Raw genomic sequence first — 19,227 nt, forward strand, 5'->3', positions numbered from 1 at the left:
CTGTTACATTAACTTGAGTAACTTTTTAAAGTAAATGTTCTTCTATGAGTAGTTTTACTGCACCGGACTTGTAACTTTTACTTGAGTAGATTTGTGAAGAAGAAACACTCCTCTCACTCCGCTACATTCGGCTCCACTCGACTCTCGACAATAATCACATGACTCTTTTGACCAATCAGCCACAGTAACAATAACCACATGTAGTCACATGACCACACACAAGCTGGCTGCATAGCGGGAAAAAATCTTCAGCCGTGATAGACAGGGAATGAAAACAAAGTTATCAGAGGCGTCTGTCTCCAACGCTACGACGGGAGAGGAGGAACACCGCCGGACTCGTATACAAAGGCGTGTTTCACTTACACACAGTGCAAAAAGAACAGCTTCACACTGCGGTGTCTATGTCTGACAAAACACACACACACTTCAGCGTATAAACACTCGACATTAACCTGAGGAAACATGTCATGGTTAGTTTAGCTGTTTCAATGAACGTTGCAATGTTAAAATATTTAATTATTATAATTATACTATAATAGAGTAGTAATGAGAATCTTTTCACCAAACACTTGTATACTCTTACTTGAATAATAATTTTTGGCTGCTCTCCTTACCTCTGCACACACATATACTATACACATCGTGGGGGGGGGTATATACTGGGAGGAGAAAAATAACGACCAAAACAGAGTGAAAGAAGAAAGGATGAGAAGTGAGTGAGACAGAGGAGAGGAGTGATGACCTCACAGTGTCTGAGAGCAGGTCCACCTCACACTTTATTACTGACTCTGTGTGTGTGTGTGTGTGTGTGTGTGTGTGTGTGCTTATTAGTTACTCCTCTGTCACACTCACACAGTGCCAGTAACACTGCAACCTGGTGTGTGTGTGTGTGTGTGTGTGTGAAGGTGAAGTGACACTAGGTTAGACTTCACCACACAGACTACATACAATAATGACATCATTTATGGTAATTCATGTTTATTTCTCTCTGTATTTGACCAATAAACACGCAGGTCTCTGTACCTGAGTGACCAATCAGGACGCAGCACTCGTGTGCAGAAACAGAGAGGAACTGAACTTTGTGTTTAAGAGTTCTGTCCCCTGCTGTGACCCTAAACACTTACTGATCATCAGGAACACACACACACACACTCACTCACAGTGAACCTCCCAGCTTTGTGTGTTTGGCGACTGCAGCTGATGTTTACTACAGTTTTGAACAGCACTCCTCTCACTGACGTAGTGAAGTTATAAATGTTTTATAAGGCTTTATAGAGAAAAGTAAAAGAGAGGATGATGTGACGAGAGACTGAAGCTTCAGCTGATGTAAATAAACAGAGGGGTGAATCAGACGACTGTACACTCTACACCAGCACACACACACACACACACACACACCATGAGCAGGATGATGATGGACTCGTGAACAAGAGATGATTAATAACCCATCATCAATATTAACTGTGTGTGTGTGTGTGTGTGTGTGTGAGAGAGAGAGAGAGACAGAGAGAGATGAACTATAATCAGGTTTAATATTAACACTGAACTCTGAACATCTCAGGACTGACACAAGCATGGGGTGAGGGGGCGGGGCTTAAACTCATATTCTACTGATAAATAAAGAGGCTGTACCCCCCCCCCCCCCCCAGCACACACACATATTTTATATATATATATATATATATATATATATATATATAGTGTATACACACACACACACACACACACACACATATTATATATATATATAGTGTATACACACACACACACACACACACACATAGACACACACAGTAGGCATCAGGGCTGACACTATGAAAAACATTACGCTGTAAACATAATGATACACACACACACACACACACACACACACACACACACACACACTCACCATGTAGAGAGTGAAAGGGAAGCAGAGCAGGAAGAGCCAGATGTAGAGGTGCAGCGCGTTGACGAAGGTGTTCTGGTGGGGGTCGTGGTACCAGCCGCCCGTGACGGAAGCCCAGACCCCCTGCCTGAGGATCTGCAGCGTCTGCGAGCCCATGCTCCGTGTGTGTGTGTGTGTGTGCGGTCAGTCTGCCCCGCTCGCTCCAGCCGCTAGACCCGGCTCTGTGTGCGGAGAAGCGGCGCGTCCCGGAGCTGTGTGCGGCTCGGCGGTGCCTCGGGCCCGGGTTACACCGCGCTCCATCCGCGCTCACTGCTCCCGGTCCTCCCGCGGAGGAGCCTCCCGTCCCACAATGCACTGCGCCTCCACACGCCGCGCGCCGCCTGGGACTTGTAGTCCTAACACCCGCTAGCCGACTAGCAGGATAACCTCCGCGTTTACTGAGAAGAAAATAAACGCCTACAAATCATTTTTAAACATTTATAAACACATTATTGTTTTTCATGACTTGAATATATACGTATTTTTGTAATTATCACCTCATTAGTCTGCTCCATCGTTAGCATCGATTAGCCACACGCTAACACTGGCGGTTGGATTTGATGGCGTTTATACCAGAATGAAACAGACATTTCACTGTTAATACTCTGAGGGAGAGTGTTGAGTGTTGGACATGTCCTCATTCACTCCTTATTAAAGGACATAAAACCTCCTTTAATAAAATAAATCATCACCGCGGGTCCGGATGATCAGAGACCCGATCGCCTCAGGAACATTAGCCGTAACCATGGCAACAACACCCCTCCCCCCCTTCTGAACAATAACACTCAACCTGGATATAAGTCATGTTTTATTATATATATACGGATTTAAACACTGCTAAGAGTCCACATCATCACTGCTCTGACCCCTACAAACTCTTTTAATAACACACACACCAATACTGTGCGCTCCAGTAATTAATTACTCAAGTGTTACAGTAATAACTGTCCCTACTGTAACATTTCAGTTATCAATAAAGTCCACAAATTCTACAACAGGCCTTTTATTAATGTCCACACATTCCACTGTGTTTTAATAATAAAAGTCACTACAGCAACATGGCTTCAGTTATTAAAATTCATCGGTCCTACAGTGTGTTACAGTAATATAAGACTTACGAAATATGACTTTTATTAATAAATGTCCCCCAGGTGTACTGTGTGTTACAGTAATATTAATCTCTACTGCAACATGTCTTTTATTAATAATAAAAGTCCCTTGGTCTGTTGTGTGTGACAGTAATAACAGTCCCTACTGCAACAATACTTTTATTAATAAAAATTTCCAAATTCTACTGTGTTACACAAATAATTGTCCCTAGTGCAACGTCTCTTATTAATGAATGTCCCTAAATTCTACTTTGTTACAATAATAAAAGTCCCCATGCTAAAGTAAAAAAGAAAAAAAAGAAGTTGCAATCTATTACAATATTTTACAGGAAATATGATCTGTAAAATATCGTTCTGCGCAGCACGGCCTCCACACTGCACCCTCCCGAAACAAAAAATACATCTTAACTGCTTAATGTCTTACACATAATAACCTGAACAGAATAAATAATGACGTGGTCATTGCTACAGACACTTTGTGTGTTACTGTAATAACAGTTCCAATCTGAGTGTATAATCTGTAAGTTACAGTAATAACAGTATCTGTACACAGTCACTGAATCTTCACTACAGACTAAGAGACACAAAAACACTGGACTCTATTTCACATTATTTATTTAACACATTGTAGCCATAATTTATCTTTTTTTTTTTTTTTTTTCATTTTAACAGACAATCCTGTCAAAATTATTTATTTATAAAAACACATACACACCTATTAGCACCAGGTGTAATGACGGGTATTAGCTTTTGTTCACTATTCTGCAGGAGTTTTTACAAAAGTCGACATGTAGAAAATAAACCGCTATTTACACAAAAAACACAAGAGATAAAAAAGAGAAAAACACAGTAGAAGATCTTAGACGTGGTGGTGAGGAATGGACTGTGTGCTGAGCTACACTGTGAGCTTGCTAGCAACATTCAGCATTGCCCTCAGCATTAATAGTACAGCATTAGAGAGTGTGTGTGTGTGTGTGTGTGTGTGTGTGCATGCGTGTGTGTGTCACTGCAGGCGTGCTCGTTTCTCAGGTGGAGGTTTCGTTGTTCCTGACGCTGTGGGGGGTTTAATGGCCACCTCTCGCTCTTCCTGTTTTGCTGCTTCTGCAGGAAGCTCCGCCTCCTTTTTCACTTCCACTAAAAACACAATATCTATGTTTAGACATTTATTTAAAAACAGCAGACGTCTAATAAGCATGCATTAATCAATGTGCTCTGCTTTAATATTCCTACGATACAAAACATAAATTAATAACATTTTAAAAATAAAACTAATTGGGTAAAACTACACCAAAACCAGTGAGTAAGTGAGCCTGGAGACCAAACAGTTACTAAAATCCTGTCAGTGTAAATAAGAGATGTCGCTTTATAACCCTGAGATGTAATTTTATGAGAATAAGGCATTAATCTTACTTTAACAGACACTAAGAAACACCGCTCTGTGCAGTAAGAAACACTTGTGTTGCAGAATGGTGTAAGAACTCTGTGCTAGTTACTAGCTTTTGCTCATCATTGCTGGAGTTTGTGACTGTTAGATGCAGACCTTTTTATTTACCACGCAAATTCACCACAGTTTTCATTATCGGCATATACATTCCACCTAGCGCTAATGCTAAGGAGGCGCTCTGTTAACTGTATGTGAGGATCAACAATCAGCAGAACACACACCCCGACGAACTGTTTTTTGTCGCTGGAGATTTCAATCACGCAAATCTCAAGTCAGTGCTCCCTAAATTCCATCAGTATGTGGACAACGAGAGGAAAAACACCCTGGATCTTGTTTACACAAACATCCCTGGTGCATATCAGGCAGAGCCCCGCCCCCACCTTGGCTACTCGGACCACATCTCTGTTATGCTAATTTCAGCATACAGACCACTCGTCAGGCGCTAGGCCAGCAGGAGCCATCTCTGCTCTTCAGGACCCAATCAGAAACCGTGGATTACTGCGAAGGTGCGTGCACCTCTGAGGACCCGAGAGAGAGACCCAGAGCGGGGGACAAGTTGTCTCTAAGAACAGCAAGGGCCAAACTGTCCCAGACCATCAGAGAGTCGAAGCCTTCTGTGTCCTGTCTCAATGACTACCGCGCTGTTGCACTCACACTCATCATCATGAAGTGCTTCGAGTGGCTCGTCATGAGACATCAAGAGCAAAAGAGATGGTTGTTGACTTCAGGAGGACACGGAGCGATCACTCTCGGCTCAACATCAATGGCTCCCCTGTGTCCACCTGGAGGAGAACCTGACCTGGTCCCTCAACACAGCTCTCTGCACAAGGAAGCCCAACAACGTCTTTTCTTCCTGAGAAGGCTGAGGAGGGCCCAGTTTCCACCACCAATCCTCACCACCTTCTATAAAGGAACTATCGAGAGCATCTTGAGCAGCTGCATTAATGTCTGGTTTGGGAATTGTGTCATATCGGACCACAAGACCCTACAGCGGAGAGTGAAGACAGCTGAGAAGATCATCGGGGTCTCTCTTCTCTCCACTGAAGACATCTACAACACACGCTGCATCCGCAAAGCCACCAGCATCCTGGCTGATTAGACACACCCCTCACACACACTCTTCACCCTCCTGACATCTGGAAAGAGGTACAGGAGCATTCGGGGCTCAGATCCAGACTATGTAAGAGTTTTTACCCACAAGCCATCCGTCTCCTCAACACAAAGGGACTGGACTGATAAAACACACACACACACACACACACACACACACACACACACACACACACACACACACACACACAAATCACTCAGACGATCTAAATAACATCAGGACTGAACTGATACACACATGCACAAACACTCTGATCTACCACTATCTTACAATCTGTTTACACCCACCTACCTGATCTTCTCTTTTTCCAATATATTGCACAATATTTATTTTACTTGCTATTTGCACAAAGTATTTTTAAATCATTGCTGCTACACAGGAATGTCAGATGTTTCCTGTTTCTCATCCCAATACCGCAACTCGTACCTCATGACTACAAAAGTACTGAAACGTGTTACGTTGTTGTGTTCATCACTCTGTAGCTCTTTGTTTGCACATTTGCACTTTGTTGTCTGTCGTTGTCTCTTTTTTGTTTTTGTTCACTGTTACTGAACTGTATATGGTTGGAATGACAATAAAAGCCAACTTGACTTGACTATGTTCACATTACAAGATCCATTTTACTGACCAAATTAGATGTTTTTTTTCAGTCTGTTTATACAATGTTTTCACCATGACCTGTATCTAACCTTCAATCTAAACAAATCCCATTCCTACACTATTATTATTTACCCAGGTTCGTCAGACTCTGCCTCTCGTGTCATTAGTTACCCTGAGCAGGTGTGACAGCTAAGCTCTACTCAGGCTTGGACAGTACTTAGTCATGAGACCAGTTACCTCACTCTCCGCCCCTGAAATCCTCCTTCATCCTCATCCTCCATCTTTAATAGAGCTGTATCTCACACACACACACACACACACACACACACACACACACACACACACACACACACACGTGTCTCATCTTTAATAGAGCTGTATCTCACACACACACACACTCATCCTTTTGAGATCTGTATCACACAAGCATGTGTTCTGACTGAGAGCGGAAAAGATCAGAATCCATGAGATTTGTGCTGTTTAAACGTTTATGGAAAAAAATCTAATCTAATCCCACTGTTCCTTCTGGTCGGCTTCTGGTTGCAGTGTGAACACAGACATGAGATGCGACTCTGATTTAATTCTACAGGGAGTGAAGTGTGTGTTTACCTGGAACGGGCTTCTCTCCTGGTTTTGGCTGCAAACACACAAACAACCATCATTTACTTTACATTCGAAAATAAACACAGAAAAAAACTGGTGTTGAGACATCTGCAAAGTGTGTGTGTGTGTGTGTGTGTGTGTGTGTTTTACCTGGTAGAACATGGGAGGGAATTTGTTTCTCAGATCGAGCAGCAGTGTGTCCACTCTCTGTCTCTGGAAAAGTGAACTCGGCTCCTCCTTCTTCTTTTGCTTTGGCTTTACTTTCTCTGTGCGCGAGCACACATGTGCACAAACACACACACACACACACACACACACACACACACATAATATACCATCAGGATGTAACAACCAAGAGGTGTTTTAAAGTTTCTGTGTGTGTGTGTGTGTGTGTGTGTGTCTGTCTCCATGGTCACCTCGTTCCTCCTGATCTTTAAAATGCCACCAGTAGCCCTTTGATGGATGATAGCGGCAGAACGACATCGCTTCATCAAACGCTGACTGGACTCCATGAACTGCAGACAACTAAACACACAAACACATTTATTATTATTAATTCTGTTAGAAGCATTTTCTCTGATCATGAGTGTGTGCTATACGAGACTTCTCATGAAGCTCACAGGAAAAGTAAAGTAGAAAGAGGAACCATACAGAAACTCACCACTCTGGAGTTGATGACTGACCCGAGATCAGGAGCCTGATACACCACACCGGCAATGATGTAATAATCAGCCAGAGGAACCACTGCAGAGAGATGGGGGGGGGGGGGTTATTGTCAGTAGTGTGTATATATATATATATACACACACATGTGTCTGTGTGTGTGTGTATGTTGGAGGTAAATCTGACATTGTGCAGGTGACTGTCTTTGCTGCTTCCTGATGATGTAGAGAATCGGTTCCTGAGCGTGCAGCAGAATATACTCCACCCCAACCATCTGCCTACACACACACACACACACACACACACACAGACACACACACACACACACAGGGTAAATATAATCTACAGTAAAGTTTTGCTTACTGGTGTTGATCTATGAGCTCTCTAGAAACTATAACCTGTCCAATACCATGATTAAAGTCTATAATTAGCACGTTTTCATTTATGAATGTTCGTGCACCAGCGTCAGAACCCGAGTCTGACTAAACCACTGTTAGTCTGTGTCCATCATGTGTCTGAAAGCTGAGGAATGAGGAAAGCTGCAGGTTGTTCCTCATTAAAATGTTTGAAAGCTTTGATATGAGACAGAGGACGATTACTCCAGATCGCTGCTGTGAGGAGGAGGAGGAGCTAGACGTACTTGAGGTGCTCCAGACTGAGTCTCTGCATCTTCACCACCTCGTTGTTGCAGGTTCTGTCGTAAAACGGGTTACTCCTCTCTGAGAAATAGTCCAGCACATTCCCTGAGTTCAGCATCGGCACCCAGCTGCTGTCCACCCAGGAAATCCCCAGGAGATTGTCTGATATTAACACAAGATAGAATCAAAAACACAATCATTATAGGAGAAAAACACAACAACAACAACTAAAATAAAAAAGTAAATTATTATTATTGTATTTAATTATAAATTAATGCAAATGCACATAGTTGACAAGGAGTTTGTAGAAATAGCTAAAATGTAAAAGCTGATAATAATCTGCTGATCTTTATTGTAATCAGTGATATTATTATTATGATTATTATTATGATTATAATTAGAGGTTGAAGCCCACGTCCATGTCTGTGTGTCTCTCTGTACAGCAGAACTCTCTGTCTAACTTATTAATACAAAGAAATCCCATTCTGTAAGGTTGAGTATCTTACGCCTTGTTTACACTAAGTTGTCCTTCTTTGGTGCTCAGACAAATACACTCCCTGTTCGGTAATCGGAGAGTGAATCACAGATGAGAAATGGAAAAAGGAGATCAAAGGATAAAGATGAAGTTTTGTCTTAAAACCACTCCAGCGTGTTAAAATTCACTTATACCACTTCAGCGCTGTTATTTCAGCCAAAGTGAAAATATGAACTAATCCCAGTAAAAATATTCACAAATATTCATATCTTTTCTAATTAATATCTATTGGTGCAGGTGTTTGTTTACATTGAGACAGTAGCGCATTAGGAGATTATTATAAAGTAGATTATTAAATCCCACACATAACTGTTCATAACATCACTTTTACTCCACATTTAGATTCACTGATGGTGCAGATTAAACTTCAGACAGAGATCTAAGGACTGCAGGAGATTCAGTAACGTCTAGACAGACAAAATCTAACTGAACTGTTTAATAAAGTATAAAACATAAAGAAAGAGAAAGGGCATGACAAGACAATGTACAGACAAAACCTCCTTTATTTATATAGGTAGAAAGTAAATGGGGGGGGGGAGACATAAGTGTACAATGATAATATCTGTAAATAATAACCTGACTACCACTACTACTACTACTACTACTACTAATAATAATAATAATAAGCCCTTACTATAGAGTGAGCCAGTGTTAGCCATGTAGCTAGCTAGTTAGCTAGTCTGTAAATTGTCCTAAACACTCCATATGGAAATGCATATTTATCTTTTTTTGCGCTGGCTATTAATTTATTTTATTTCCCCCTCAAACTCTAATTTAAGATTAAATGACATTAGAACATTCCCCTGAGGTAAAAAGCCCTTAAACCCTGCCGCTAACTCACCTCTCAGGTCCACGGCCGCCATGTTGGTTAGAGGAGCCACGGCAAACTGGCGCGTGCCAATCCGCGCGCTCGCGCCCTACGCAGTGCGCACTGCACTAGTCTGATGAATGACGTCAAACCGAACGCCGAACAAGACAAAAAGTTACAGGCATTTATTTTGTGTTTCCCGGAAGTGACGCAGTGTTTGTGCGCGCGCAGTGCTGAACCCCACAGTAATGTCAGTGTGCTCCTCAGCGTTATAACACTCCGCGATGCACCGCGCCCTCAGTAAGGCTCTGCGCAGCGCTGCGTCAATCAGCCCGAGTCCCGGAGCGGCGCTCAGACACGTCACGGGCCACCGGCAGCACGGAGAGTGAGTACACACACACACACACACACACACACACACGCCGGGGCGCTGGGGTCACGTGACCCAGGTGTTCCACAGTGGACAGGTACAGGTGTGTGTGTGTGTGTGTGTGTGTGTGTCCTAACTATCTGAGACGAGACAGATTGTTTGCAGGTTAGTGAAGAGGCGCTGCTCAGGCGGTGTGTGTGGGGAATAACCTGTAAATAGAGACACTTTTTTATGATCTACCTCATGAACTAAAAGTGTGGAGGGGGCACAAACTTTTGCACTCAACTGTAAGACACTTGTATTGCTGTGAGGAGTAAAGGTACAGTCTCAGGGTAATAACTGTAAATGGTGTGTGTGTGTGTGTGTTCCCTGAGCTGAACTTTGTCTGAGTGTAAAACAGATCAGAGTTCACTCTTACTCTCACCTTACTCTCACCTTACTCTCACTCTCACTCTTACTCTCACTCTCACCTTACTCTCACCTTACTCTCACTCTCACTCTTACTCTCACCTTACTCTCACCTTACTCTCACTCTCACTCTTACTCTCACCTTACTCTCACTCTCACTCTTACTCTCACTCTTACTCTCACTCTTATCTTACTCTCACCTTACTCTCACTCTTACCCTCACTCTTACTCTCACTCTCATCTCACTCTCACTCTTACTCTCACCTTACCCTCACCTTACTCTCACTCTTACTCTCACCTTACTCTCACTCTCATCTCACTCTCATCTCACTCTCACCTTACTCTCACTCTTACTCTCACTCTTACTCTCACTCTCACTCTCACTCTTACTCTCACTCTTACTCTCACCTCACTCTCACTCTTATCTCACTCTTCTCTCACTCTCACCTCACTCTCACCTCACTCTCACTCTTACTCTCACCTTACTTTTACTCTCACTCTCACTCTCACCTCACTCTCACCTCACTCTCATCTCACTCTCACTCTTATTCTCACTCTTACTCTCACATTACTCTCACATTACTCTCACCTTACTCTCACTCTTACTCTCACCTCACTCTCATCTCACTTTCACTCTTATCTCACTCTTACTCTCACTCTTACTCTCACCTTACTCTTACTCTCACTCTTACTCTCACTCTTACTCTCACCTCACTCTCATCTCACTCTCATCTCACTCTCACTATTACTCTCACTCTCATCTCACTCTCACTCTCACTCTCCGCTCTGCTTGTGTCCAGGTTTATAAACATCACTGTGTGGTTGTGGTCGGTGTTGAAGCTGACATTACATTACCATTACAACTACCATTCCATACAAAAATTACATAAATATACCTACCCGTTCAGCTGCTCTTATTGTTTTATATTGTTTTATATTTGTTTTATATTGTTTTATATTTGTTTTATATTTTGTTATACATTCTTCAAATATTTTCTATATTGTGTATTTTTATCGTACAGTTATTTATTTATTTTTTTAACTTTAGTTTTATATTTTATTTTATTTTATTCTTTTCTAGTTTTATTTACCCTATATTTTAATTCTCATATTAGTCTTCTATTTTAGGTCATGAGCAGTTGCCCAAGCATTTCACTGCATATCGTACTGTGTATGACTGTGTATGTGACAAATAAAATTTGAATTTGAATAAGAATTTACCTTACACCTGTGACGAGTCAGTGATAAAGGTGGAGCAGTACGGAGCTGCCTCAGGATCTCACCTGACGTATATTACAGTGTGTGTGTGTGTGTGTGTGTGTTCGGCAGTGTGTGTGATGTTGCAGTGGTGGGCGGTGGAATTGTGGGATTGGCTGCAGCCAGAGAGCTGATCCTGAGACACCCGGACCTCAGCTTCACCCTGCTGGAGAAAGAGAAAGAGCTCGGTGAGAGGGGGGAGGGGGGGGCATTGACTGGTAAGAATAAGAGAACTTAAAGTGTCATTCATTTTTCTCCCCCAAACACCCCCATCCCCCCCGCAGCATGGCACCAGTCGGGGCGTAACAGTGGGGTGATCCACAGCGGTGTGTATTACACTCCCGGCTCTCTGAAGGCTCGGCTGTGTGTGAGAGGAGCGGCTCTGGCCTACGAGTACTTCGATAGGAAGAACATCCCGTACAAGAAGTGTGGCAAAGTGTGTCTGTGTCTGTGTCTGTGTCTGTGTGTGTCTGTGTCTGTGTGTGTCTGTGTCTGTGTCTGTGTGTGTCTGTGTCTGTGTGTGTCTGTGTGTGTCTGTGTCTGTGTGTGAATGTCTGTCTGTGTGTGAATGTCTGTCTGTGTGTGAATGTCTGTCTGTGTGTGAATGTCTGTCTGTGTGTGTGTGTGTGTGTCATGTTACACTCTGTAATGAGATGATGTATATCCTCTCTGCAGGACATAATTATTTGCTTACTGTAATGTGTGTGTGTGTGTGTGTGTGTGTGTGTTCAGCTGATTGTAGCGGTGGACAGGGAGGAGGTTCCGCGTCTGAAAGCTCTGTATGAACGCGGACAGAAGAACGAGGTGAAAGACCTGACGATGATTAGCGCCAAAGAGATCAGAGAGAGAGAACCTTACTGCAGGGTAATGTGTGTGTGTGTGTGTGTGTGTGTGTGTGTGTGTGTGTGTACAGTGGTTACTCAAGCGGAATGTCTATGACTGCCTCGCACTCTGTCGCGGCCAAACGGCAACAGCCAAAATAAATCAGTCGCAATTCATAGTAATTTGTGAAATGACCACCAGGTGGCGCAAAACGGCTGCAATTAATTTTGTTTAGACAGACTCTGTTTCTATCTGTCTATTGTTATTATTAAAGAAAACAGCACAAACAACAGCTCAAGGGCTTGTAAAAACATTTTTATTTTTAATGGTAAAAATGTCAATTTTGGAGTCAGTGGTCCGAGCACAACGTAATGATCTTTGTATGATAAAATGACTCGTGGCGTGAATCTACACGAGGCGCTTCAGTTTCAAATAATCATTTAACGCTGAACCCAAACAGCAAAAGAACATGATAATAATAATAATCTTAAGAATAATAATCATCTTGATTTTAGCTGTTTATGTCCAGCATTGAATAATTATTTAATTATTAACAATTAAAGCTGCTCACATCCGCACACTTTCACTTAAAAAAAAATGCAGTGTTTAATCAGCAAGTATGTGTCGCCTCTCTTTATGATTGATAAATATTCTGACTGAAACAAAGCTGCTCGTGTCGGCTCATTTTGGGAGCATTTTGATCAAAGGGGAGATTAGAAGGGGAAAAGTAAAAGTGTGTACAAACAACATAGCACAATGCATGTGTGTGAATGGCCGAAATGTGGTTGTGAATGTAAAATGTTCGCGTGAACCGGCGGCGCGGGTGTGCGCTCTTTTACTTTGCCAAGTTTTGATCTGAAGTCAGATGAAACGCGAAGAGATTTCTCTTTCCCAGAAATATAACAAACACACATTTATACGTGTTAAATAAGCGCTGTCTTTGCGGCGCTGTGCGAAACGCACACCGATGTGAGCCGCCGTATCTCAGTCATAATATACAAATATGTTTTAGCTGTGTAGTGGACCGCGCGCGCACAACCTCTCGCGGGCGAGCCTTTCTCTGAATACACCGTTTTACCGGGGGTGGGGATAAGAAACACCGCACCGGGAGAACTAGACTAATGATTATGAATGAGTCGGGGAAAACAGCAAGAAAACTGACTGGTCATTTTAATAATTCATTGATAAGTTGATGTCTTTTCGTTTCGGCTGTGAGTGGATGCGCTGTACTAATCCACGTTTCATACGAATTACATAAACTGATTTTTTTTCTCCATTAGTTTATATAAAAGCAGTCATTTTGCTTTCTGTAAGTATATATTTTTCACGTGTAATGCGAGTATTCATGGAGTTTCGGTTTATTTTCTGACGCGCTCAAGTTCACAGAAACCGATAGAGAATAGCGCTGTATCCCTGTTTGCTTTCATTATTTTACAACATCATAACGTTTTCTCGTCATTGTGCGTGCACTTAAATAAAAGTGAAGTCTTATAAAGGCTATGTATCTTATATAGGTTTATTATATAGTTTTTGCCCATTAATCTGACCTGTGACTCACCCACGGTTTCTAATACACACGACCAGAGTTTTCTGGCTACGCGAGTGTTACACATGATAAAATATAAAGGCTCACTTTGTTACCATTTACTTTGCTTAAATTCGATGGAACTAAGAAACACCTATATTTAAGTTCTAAATTTGTACTGTAATTTTAGTACTGTGATGATAAATTCGTTTAAATGTTTCACTTGTATTTTATAAGGTTTTTGCCGGCAGTGATACCGCGCAACGGGGGTGCTGGGATGTGAAAATGTAATTTGTTAAAATGTTTTTATTATTTATTAAAGAACATTATGATGATCATAACAGCCTACTGCATTTAATTCTTATAATAACGCAAAAACACATCGACATCTGCTGACGCAGTAGCACGGCCTGACAATGTTAGAATTTTTATGGTCATTTATTTTCGTTTATTTCAGTCAATAAATCTACTAGAAATTTAAAGAACACAAAATATAAGATGACAAAAAACATACATGCGTAGCTTTTCTAATTACACATGATAAAATCTAAAGGCTCACTGTGTTAACGTTAACTTTGCTTAAATTTTATCCTAATAATCAAATTAAAATTTTAATTTTATTTGTCACACACACACAGTCATACACAGTACTAAGTGAAATGCTTAGACAACTGCTAGTGACCTAAGAATAAAGGAATAGGAAATAAATATGAAAATTAAAATAAATGGTAAGTTTAACTAGAAAAGAATAAAATAAAAATATACAAATAAAAGTTAAAAATAAAATAACTGTACACAAAAATACACAATATAGAAAATATATGGAGAATATTTAAAAAAATGTAAAACAATAAGAGCAGCCAAATAAATGGTAATAAAAGAATGGTTATGTCCATGGTTGTGCAATCCACATATTAAAAGTGACTTTATGCAGTGCAAATATGCTTAAAGTCATTTATTTAAAGTGTCTTGTGTTGGAGTGATTTGAGTGATTTGATGACCACCAGGTGTAGTTGTGCAGTGGCCACTCGTGTAAACAAATGTCCAGAATGACATTCAGTACTGTGTGTCAGTACTGTGTGGTGGTGTGATTGAGAGACTGTATTGCCTGCGGGAAGAAGCTCCTCCTCAGTCCCTCTGTGTTGGTCTTCAGGGAGCGGAATCGCTTTCCTGACCTCAACAGAGTGAACAGTCCATTGTTGGGATGGCTGAGGTCCTTCACTATCTTCCTGGCCTTGGTCCAGCACCGCCTGCTGTAGATCAAGTGCAGGTCAGGGAGCTCGGTGCAGATGGTGCGCTCAACTGATCTCACCACCCTCTGTAGAGCTCGTCTGTCCTGCATGATGCTGTTCCCGAACCAGGTTGAGATGTTTCCCATCAGGATGCTCTCTATGGTGCAGGAGTAAAGGTTCCTGAGCACCTTGGAGGGCAATTAAATAAGATTTCATTTAATTTAAATTCTAATAAATTCTTTAATTTAAATTTAATTTAAATTCTTTAATTTAAATTCTACATTCGTACTGTAATTTTTTAATAATACTGTGATTATGAATTCGTTTAACTACAACGTTTCACTTGATTTTATCTGCTACGATGTGCAGCTCTAACGGCGCGCGGCTCATTAATTCTTGAGGGAATGAACTGATGCCCGAGGCGTCAGTCTATAGTTATATAGCGCCACTCAGCGGCAGAAGTCAGCAAACGCACAAACCCAAATGTCGCCACCGTGAGGCGTGGCGGTAAAACCAGAATACCGCATGAGTAACATCTGTATGTGTGTGTGTGTACAGTATGTATGTATGTGTGCGTGTATGTATGTGTCTGTGTGTGTGTGTGTATATGTAAGTATGTTTGTGTGTATGTAAGTGTGTCTTTGTGTGTCTTTGTGTGTCTTTGTGTGTCTTTGTGTGTGTGTGTGTGTGTGTGTGTGTGTGTGTGTTAGTGTTAGTGTTAGAGAGAGAGAGAGAGAGAGAAACACTTAATACACCTTATACTTATTCTTGTTTTCAGTGGAGTCAGTACACTGTGTGTGTGTGTGTGTGTGTGTGTGTGTGTGTAGGGGGTCATGGCCCTGGACTCGCCCCACACAGGGATAGTGGACTGGCGTGTGGTGTGTTTGTCGTACGCTGCAGATTTCCAGCAGGCCGGAGGCTCCATCAGGACCAACTTCACCGTCTCAGACATCAAACCTGCAGCGGAGAGTCCGGCTCCGAGCTCTGAAGGTCACACACACACACACACACACACACACACACACACACACCTGTGTAGAATCACACTTACATGTTACAGACCTGTTAAAACAGAAATAATAATGTGGGAAATGCATTCGGGCCAAAACACAGTATTGGTGCTGATAAAATTTTAGGTGTCTAACTTCAGTCGTATTGGAGAGATGATTTTATATGAGCCTGAAAATAGAAACCTTTCAGTGTTATACTGTTTTGCTTTAAACAATAATCATTTAAATACAAATGTTAATATTAATATTTCTTTATATATTAAAAAATTGTTTAATAAAAATAAAGCAATTCATGCAACGTAGGGATTTAAAAAGAAAAAAAAAATCTGTTGTCCATAACCATGTCAAATTCATGTTGCAGTATTTTAACACTTTTATCTGAATGACAATTAAGAGCACTGCAATATTTAATTTAAAAAACGTGTGTGCGTGTGTGCGTGTGTGCGTGTGTGTGTGTGTGTATTTTTGTATTTTTTTTCCAGGTCTGAAATATCCCGTTATCATCAGGAGCGCAAAGGTGTGTGAGATTGATCCAATGGTGTCCCAATGAGGGCGGAGCTTAAGTTACATGTCATCAATCAATCACAGTCCACTTCTATCCCACCTCCCTCACACACACACACACACACACACACACATGGCCCAGAGGAATAAATTAATTAGTGAAGAATCTAGTGTGTAACCGTGTAGTTACTGATAAATAGATTAGCTAAGTGGTTAGCAGGCTAATGTGTTGTTTGCTAGCTGGCTAGCTCTTTCTGCTAATAAATCTTATCAAGGTTGTGATTGGCTAATGAGAATGACTTCAGGCTCCGCCCATGTTGACACAGAGATACCGGTCACTCAGCATGATGAGGAAATGCTTGTGCTTACTGTAGGTGTGTGCGTGTGTGTGTGTGTGTGTGTAGGGAGAGGAGGTGCTCTGTCGGTTCGTGTTGACTTGCGGGGGTCTTTACTCCGATCGTCTCTCTGAGATCTCAGGCTGCAGCCCTGAGCCGCGCATCGTACCCTTCAGAGGGGATTATCTAGTGCTGAAACCTGAGAAGAACTACCTCATCAAGGGCAACATCTACCCTGTGAGTCTCACTCACACACACACACACACACAAATGGGAGTGTGGTCAGAGGGAGGTGGGGTGAGTGAGCAATGTCACGGAGAGGGAGACAGTGTGACTTAGGGGTGTGGTCAGAGAGCGAGATGGGGGTGTGGTCAGAGAGAGCGAGATGGGGGTGTGGTCAGAGTGTCCTGGAATTCTAAAGTTTAAGTATAATTCGTGTGTGTGTGTGTGTAGGTTCCAGATCCTCGGTTCCCGTTCCTCGGGGTTCACTTCACCCCCCGTATGGATGGCAGTGTGTGGCTCGGACCGAACGCTGTGCTGGCGTTTAAACGTGAGGGATACACACTGACTGACTTCAACACACACGACCTCACGGACGCACTCGCCTTCAGGTAGTGCACACACACACACACTCACACAAACACTCACACACACTCAAACTCGCACACTAACAGTCACTCACACACACTCATTTCCAGTTTTCATGATGTTTTGTGTTTTGTTGATTTTCTCCTTTTCCAGCAGTTAAGCAATTATAAAAAAGGTGCTGATTTATTGTGGTCACTGTGTATGTGTGTGTGTGTGTTATATGTGTGTGTGTGTGTATAGGGGTCTGCAGAGGTTGGTGATGAAGAACGTGTGGTTTGGTTTAGGTGAGATGTACAGAGGGACGTTTATCAGTGCTCAGGTGAAGCTCCTGCAGAAATACGTACCTGAACTCCAACCAAATGATGTCATCAGGTACAGAACACACACACACACACACACACACACTGATTTTCACAGTCTACCTCTTAATTCAGTGTGTGTGTGTGTGTATGTGTATGTGTGTGTGTGTGTGTGTATGTGTGTGTGTGTGTGTGTAGGGGTCCATCAGGAGTGCGCGCTCAGGCTCTGGACCGTGACGGGAACCTGGTGGACGACTTCGTGTTTGACGGTGGTGTGGGGGAGCTCGGCAGTCGGGTGTTACACGTACGGAACGCACCGTCGCCCGCGGCGACCTCCTCCCTCGCCATCGGAATGGCCATCGCCGACGAGCTGGAGGCGCGGTTTGCTCTGTAGACACGCCCACATCCGTGAGGGACGGTCACAGAGACGTCCCTGTGTAACACTAGTCAAGTGCTTTTTGATCTGTTCGTCTTCTCAGTGATGTCATCACAAATGTTGTGTTATTGGTTGAAATCAGTCACCTGACCCTGATTAGACCTCGTTATTGATGAGAGATTTATAAATTAGAATAAATATTACATCATGAGGAGTTTTTATCCAGCTTGGTAATTTACTGAGGCTGAGCTGGACTGTTTCTTCATCATCATCATAATGAAACTTTTTAAAGTTTTGAGAAATAATTGTACCGGCTGCACTGATGAATAAATCACTATTTTTGCGGATGTTTCTGAGTCTGTTGTTGTTAGTGTTTTGGCTGCTCCCAGAGAGCGGGTGGCACGGCAGACCATTAGATCCACACAACCACCCTGCACAGATTTTACACGGATGCTCTTCCTGATCCTGAACAGAGGAGGGGATGAGCACTGCATCCAGTGGGTGGGGCTTTGGGCATTTGGTGCGAATCGAACACAGGCCTTGCAAATGGCAGATAAGAACCCCACAGTACCCATCAGCTACTAATGTCTCAGAGTGTGGCTGAGGGAGCAACTGAGGGAGGGAGGGAGTGTGTGTGTGTGTGTGTATATAAAACCTATAGAGAGTCTTACAGTGATGATAACATTTAGAATGTGATGGACATGTGATGAGTGTGTGTAACTAAAGCCAAAGCATGCACTGACTGTAATTAATGATAATCCAGCTCTGATCAGATCCATTACTTAGTGCCAGTGTGTAGTGAGAGAGTGTGTTGTGATGATTTTACACTCAGTGTGGAACCTCAGTAAAGTCTGAGTCATGTAATCGGTTAAACAGTTATCACCAATAACAACATTTAATAGAACTGATAAGTAATACTTTTCTTTCTGAATTCCTTTGAATGTGTCTCCACTAAAGACAAACTTCCAGTTCATGCAAGAGTTCTTCTAGACCTGTTTCACACACTCTCACATACACTCACACACACAAACACTAAAGTTGACTGAAGACGGGTAAAGTCCGT

General features: G+C 42.3%; 3 protein-coding genes across 5 annotated transcripts in view; 1 reads left to right on the forward strand and 2 right to left on the reverse strand.

The window, feature by feature from the left end:
• Positions 1 to 2,219, reverse strand: part of pcnx1 (pecanex 1) — a 21,736-nt gene extending 19,517 nt beyond the window's left edge. For all 3 annotated transcript variants that reach the window (XM_053501911.1, XM_053501910.1, XM_053501908.1), the window contains exon 1: positions 1,892 to 2,219. In XM_053501911.1, the coding sequence (XP_053357886.1) occupies positions 1,892 to 2,044 (153 nt within the window). In that variant the 5' untranslated portion in view covers positions 2,045 to 2,219. The remainder of the gene's footprint in view (positions 1 to 1,891) is intronic.
• A 1,415-nt stretch (positions 2,220 to 3,634) lies between these two features.
• med6 (mediator complex subunit 6) lies at positions 3,635 to 9,596 on the reverse strand. The gene is made up of 8 exons (XM_053501311.1): positions 9,472 to 9,596; positions 8,098 to 8,257; positions 7,644 to 7,735; positions 7,456 to 7,538; positions 7,211 to 7,319; positions 6,945 to 7,060; positions 6,801 to 6,828; positions 3,635 to 4,170 (listed from the first exon to the last, which is right to left on the reverse strand). Exons 1-8 carry the CDS (start codon positions 9,491 to 9,493, stop codon positions 4,040 to 4,042), a joined length of 741 nt encoding a protein of 246 aa, XP_053357286.1. The 5' UTR covers positions 9,494 to 9,596; the 3' UTR covers positions 3,635 to 4,039.
• Positions 9,597 to 9,644: 48 nt separating this feature from the next.
• l2hgdh (L-2-hydroxyglutarate dehydrogenase) lies at positions 9,645 to 18,511 on the forward strand. Its single transcript, XM_053501415.1, has 10 exons — positions 9,645 to 9,823; positions 11,546 to 11,661; positions 11,758 to 11,909; positions 12,206 to 12,337; positions 15,880 to 16,042; positions 16,545 to 16,579; positions 16,971 to 17,138; positions 17,355 to 17,512; positions 17,730 to 17,861; positions 17,987 to 18,511. Exons 1-10 carry the CDS (start codon positions 9,723 to 9,725, stop codon positions 18,180 to 18,182), a joined length of 1,353 nt encoding a protein of 450 aa, XP_053357390.1. The 5' UTR covers positions 9,645 to 9,722; the 3' UTR covers positions 18,183 to 18,511.
• Positions 18,512 to 19,227: the final 716 nt, after the last annotated feature.

This window comes from Clarias gariepinus, chromosome 8 (genome assembly GCF_024256425.1).
Source record: "Clarias gariepinus isolate MV-2021 ecotype Netherlands chromosome 8, CGAR_prim_01v2, whole genome shotgun sequence".
NCBI lineage: Eukaryota > Metazoa > Chordata > Actinopteri > Siluriformes > Clariidae > Clarias > Clarias gariepinus.

Excerpts from the sequence above, each read along its gene's own strand:
- med6 (XM_053501311.1), bottom strand. The coding sequence starts at position 9,493 with ATGGCGGCCGTGGACCTGAGAG. Across the intron at positions 7,539-7,643 it reads AAGACAGTCACCTGCACAAT|TGGTTCCTCTGGCTGATTAT; the intron begins GTCAGATTTACC and ends ATCTCTCTGCAG. Across the intron at positions 6,829-6,944 it reads TCCCTCCCATGTTCTACCAG|CCAAAACCAGGAGAGAAGCC; the intron begins GTAAAACACACA and ends GTGTGTTTGCAG.
- l2hgdh (XM_053501415.1), top strand. The coding sequence starts at position 9,723 with ATGCACCGCGCCCTCAGTAAGGCTCTGCGCAGCGCTGCGTCAATCAGC. Across the intron at positions 11,910-12,205 it reads CGTACAAGAAGTGTGGCAAA|CTGATTGTAGCGGTGGACAG; the intron begins GTGTGTCTGTGT and ends GTGTGTGTTCAG. Across the intron at positions 17,513-17,729 it reads ACGGACGCACTCGCCTTCAG|GGGTCTGCAGAGGTTGGTGA; the intron begins GTAGTGCACACA and ends GTGTGTGTATAG.